Source organism: Schistocerca serialis, chromosome 1 (genome assembly GCF_023864345.2).
Source record: "Schistocerca serialis cubense isolate TAMUIC-IGC-003099 chromosome 1, iqSchSeri2.2, whole genome shotgun sequence".
NCBI lineage: Eukaryota > Metazoa > Arthropoda > Insecta > Orthoptera > Acrididae > Schistocerca > Schistocerca serialis.
In genome coordinates, this window is record NC_064638.1 from 252,006,596 (window position 1) to 252,011,665 (window position 5,070).

The 5,070-nt window shown below is 40.4% G+C and overlaps 1 protein-coding gene across 1 annotated transcript in view; it reads right to left on the reverse strand.

The window, feature by feature from the left end:
- Positions 1-1,288, reverse strand: part of LOC126463872 (rab5 GDP/GTP exchange factor) — a 62,375-nt gene extending 61,087 nt beyond the window's left edge. The window contains exon 1 of the mRNA XM_050096196.1: positions 1,252-1,288. Within this exon, the coding sequence (XP_049952153.1) occupies positions 1,252-1,288 (37 nt within the window). The remainder of the gene's footprint in view (positions 1-1,251) is intronic.
- Between the last annotated feature and the right edge of the window lie 3,782 nt (positions 1,289-5,070).

Genomic DNA, 5,070 nt, shown 5'->3' on the forward strand with positions numbered 1-5,070 from the left:
AACGTTATATTCTGAGAATTTTCTAAAATTTGGCTCACAGTCTCAATAAAAAAAATTGCAAGCATGAGAAAGGAGCTATAATATATTATACAGTGTCAGCAGTTCTCTCTCTCTCTCTCTCTCTCTCTCTCTCTCTCACACACACACACACACACACACACACACAGCAAGGAGGAGGGGCAGGAGAGGGAGAGAGAGGGGGGCAGAGGGGGGGGGGAGAGGGAAAGAGAGGGGAGGGAGGGAGGGGGAGATGGGGGGAGAGGGGGGGAGAGAGAGAGAGAGCAGCAAATTAATATAGTATATGGAGGAGCCATAATTTTGATGCATGTTTAATCCTCTTATCTAATATCAACTAAGATACTGAAACAAGCATTTTCTGTAATATGGGTCCATAGCTTCTATAATTTAAAAAAAAAAAATCTCATCTTGCTATCAGTTGTCAGTTTGTTTTATTTCACAACTGCAATTTTGGTATTATGCCAGTTTGAAATATCGCAAAACATAATACAATGTAATGAAAACAATGTTAAGTGGGGTACCACAGTACATACAAGTAATTTTGTGGTTTGTTGACATTCACATAGCCATGTCCCCCCCCCCCCCCCCTCCACACACACACACACACACACACACACACACACACACACACACAAGCTGCATTACGACTACTAGGTCTGCCATCTTATTACTTTATGCAGTCTGTAGTGCTCCACATAGACAGCTAGCAAATCACGGCCACCACCGCACAGCAGAATAAAAAGCTACACAGTTGAGACGCAGGCACTGTTGCCCATACAGCATCACGTGAAGGTGAAAAGAAAAATTACTTGAGTTTGGAAGCAGGATATTATAAATTTATGGTATATTTTAGGAAGAGAACAAAAAGAAAACAGGAAAGAGTGGACATCTCTGTCCCTTCATCAACAACACCTAAGGAGGGGGACTTTGTATTGAAATTAAAGCCCAGTATCCCTATGTGGTGCTACCCATGTTAGTATTATCTGCATGATCATCACTCTGTTGTTTGTTAGCACGCTCATATACTAACAAAATTTTGACATAGAGGTTTACGTTAAGGCAGAGATTACAATGTAATGTGTACCTTACTATAGTGCCAATGATTTACATAAAACTAATGTACGAATCAAAACTGAAAATTTGTATATGATGAAAACAGATAGACATTTCCCTATCAGATTCAGGGAACACACAAACATAAGCAAGAACTGCAAATCTTCATTTAGTGCTCACCTACAAAACTACAATCATAATACTGGCCCAGCAACATCGAGAAATCTTTAAGGGTGCAAAGGGCGTTCAAAAAGTTTTGCACTGTCGCCTCTAATTTTTTATTTTTTGCAGGAGGAGAATGAAATTTTTTGTGAACATACTTGGAACATTTAGCTATAAGTTGGTATATAAAAGTATTTTCTTTTGTTTACAGGTGAGACATAATGGACTATGAAGTAGATGTTATGTTGTGACAATGGAGGGTATGGAGTTCCTCTTCAAGACTGGCAATGACTCTGCCACATCAATTCAAAGGAAGCTGCTCCGTGTTTAAGGAGAGGCACAGCGGATCACAGCAGTATCCAGAGGTGGTTGCAGAGGTTCAACCCTTTCGCTACGGCGAACTTCTGTAGAAGTCGGGAGCGAACGTGCTGTTCAGTCGGTGTACTGCTGCAGCAGTTGAGTATGGCCTGTGCCGCCCAGCCAGTGGACTGCTGTAGCAGTTCTGCCTCACGTCATATTTCTCCACTTCACTATGCTCCACTTGTGTGGAAGTCTGACCCACGCACCATTATTCATACACCAATATTTTCTAAACTGCTACCAAGAGACCGATTTCAACATATCTTGCACTTTTTTACGTTTCGCCAATAACGAACAGCCTCATGACAATGACTATTTGTACGAGCTATCAGAAACATGTGCAATTTGTATAAATATTTTCCCGAAGAAATATATAGTTTAAAGTCCAATAATTGTAATAACACTATAAGTGTGAAAGCAGGACAGAGTAGCGCTGCAGGCAGTGTGAAAAATGTGCCATACAGAGGGCACGACCAGGCGGGACTGGCGCTCATCCACAGTGCACAATGCAACAATTACAGTACTGACGTGAAAGGGTTAAAGAAGGTGATTTCTCTCTACTGGACAATCCACAATGCGGTAGACCACTGACTGCAGTGAGAGATGTGAATAAGGAGACCACTGATCAAATCATCCAAAACGACAGATGTGTGACGACACGACAGCTTACTGAAATGAGTCGATTGTCATTGGGTAGTGTGGTATCACAGGTACAGTCACTAGCGTACAGAAAAGTCTATTACACGTTGGGTGCCTAGATTACTCTCAAGCGAAATGGAAATGATGAGGAACAATGGGTGCGAGAGTCTCATGAAGACCTTTACTGAAGAGTGAAAACAGTGTTTTGACGGTGTCATTACCCAGGATGAAACATAGTTGTTTTTCCCCTAACTAAGAGCAAAACCCGACCCATGGAGTGGCGTCATCCGGGTTCCCCTCGGTAGAAGAAACCAAGACTTTCAAGAACAGCAGGCCAAAAGGTGATAGACTCCTCCTCCTGGGATCAGTGTGGTGTCATTTTCATTGACTTTTGGGATCCTGGCTCCACAATGAACTGGGACCGTTACTGTTTGTCATTGGACATGCTGTGATGTGCGATCAAGACCCACAGACCACAGCTTCAGGGTCGGCTCATCAGACTACACCATGATAATGCCAAACCCCATACAGCCCTTATGATGCAGAAGAAAATCAGGAAAATGGGTTGGAAAATTTTTCCTCATCCTCCCTACAGTCCGGACTTGGCTCTGTCTGATTTTTACCTCTTTGGTCGTCTGAAGGCGCACCTGTGCGGTAAAACATTTGACAGTGAGAAAGACCTTATTTCCTGTGTCAAACAATAGTGTAAAAGTCAATCCCCAGAATTTCAACAAAGTGCATTTACTTCATGGAAAGAAAGTTGGACCAGATGGGTCACAGCTGATGGGGTCACAGCTGATGGAGGCTACACTGAGTACGCTCTATGTATAGCTAAATGTTCCAAGTATGTTCACAAAAAGATTCATTTTCCTCCTGCAAAAAATAAAAAAATTAGAGACGACTGTGCAAAATGTCTTTAACGCCCTTTGCACTAGATAGGTTAGAGGAAGACAGATTAATGGACACTCTGGAATAAACTGAAATATGTAGCACCTTCAAGGGACAACCACAATACATAATCAAGTAACAGAACTAGAATTAAACATTTTTTGTTGAGTGTTTTAGACATTTACTCTATTGTATTCAAGTGCACACTTTTAGATGTGGCACCTGTCATGATATATATAATCCACACAAGATTGCAGCACATGAAAGGGATTATTGACCAGTATCACTGATCAACTGTTCTTCGATGAGCATATTACATTATCATCTCTGTCTAACATAAACATGGCATAATGCCGAAATTGCAATCATAAAATAACTGAAACAACTAACAACTGAAAGCGAGAAGACATCATTTGAAAAAAAATTTTTTAATTGAACAGTATACTTACTACCAGCATTCAAAAGCTCTTGAAAGGACGAGTATAGTGACATAAAGCTTGTTATGTTGGCACTCATGACTTTTCACGAAAAATCCAACAAATCTGCTAAAACTGACAGGCAACTTGGAAGGAATATACTAATGCAGTGTAAACACTGTCAAGTGGGACTCTCTTGAGAGACTCTGTCATGCATGAAGCCTTGTGGTTGTTTACTTATTTATTCAAAAGCTGTTCACTTAAACACAAGTATGTATGTACATTTGGAACAGCTTTCCTAACCCCCTTATGATCTGTTAGAAGTTAGCATGTAGTTCAATCTACAAATATCTTAGCTGACTCTACCTCTATGTCGCGTAAAGTGAGGGTCAAGAGGAAATATATTTTAGCTTATTAGTGGAGGCCTATTTTCTTTCTGCGTATAATGATGGAGCTTAGCATGAGACTCACTTGGCAGTATTTGGACTGCAAAAGCTGATTCCAGCCACATTAGGCTAAGGTGCACTTATGGTGTCAGCAGGTGCTGTGTTGCATGCTGATGTTGGCAGTTCATTGGTGTTTGTCATAGCCAAATGGGCGATGGTATATGGTAGCCAATGAAAATCACTGAATCTAAAGATTTCATTTGACAGCAGATATGAATTGATAACTTTTGTTCTTGATATGGAGAGTGCCAAATATTTTTCACTGATCTTGTTATTATGAATTTTAAAGTTGGATACAGATTTTTGTATTTATTTGGTGAATGGAAAAATTAGTTATCTCAGGGACTGACAACTTGCTTGAGTGTTGGCGAAGACAAGAAATGAATACAAAAATAGGCAAATTAAATGACATAATTTCAGAGACTTTACTGGTCTCTTACAGATATGATTTTGTGTTTACCAACTAAAACAGTGAGTGAAAATTTGTACCAAGACCAGGAAACTAACCCAGGTCTCCTGCTTACTAGACAGGTGCATTAGCCACTAAGCCACCTTGACACAGTGACTTACACAACTGCATGGATTACCCTGCCATGCCTCCCTCCTTGATCCAGATTCTCATTGCTACCCCAAACTACTTTAAATTCCCCCTTAGAGATGAACAGAAAGTAGACTAGGGCAGCAGTGAGAATTGAGATTCAGGAATGAGCCATGCCAGGATAATCTGTGCCTTTTTGTGATGCACTGTGCCAAGGGGAGCTTAGTGCCTAACATACCTGCCTAGTAAGCAGGACACACAGGCTCAATTCCCCACCTTGGTACAAATTTTCACTTGTACTTCAAACTACATACATAAAACAAAAATAGGATCCAATAACAGACTGAGGTGTAGTGTAGTCTGACACATACATCAGTCATTGCAATTACCTACTTGTAAGTCTTACTTCCAGTTTCGCCAAAAACTGTGACAACATGATTAAATTGTAACCTAACAGAACAAAATACACAGTAATTTTATGTATGAACCATAGAAAATTATGAACATACATTCTCATTCCCTATCGACAAACAACTCCATTCATTGTACT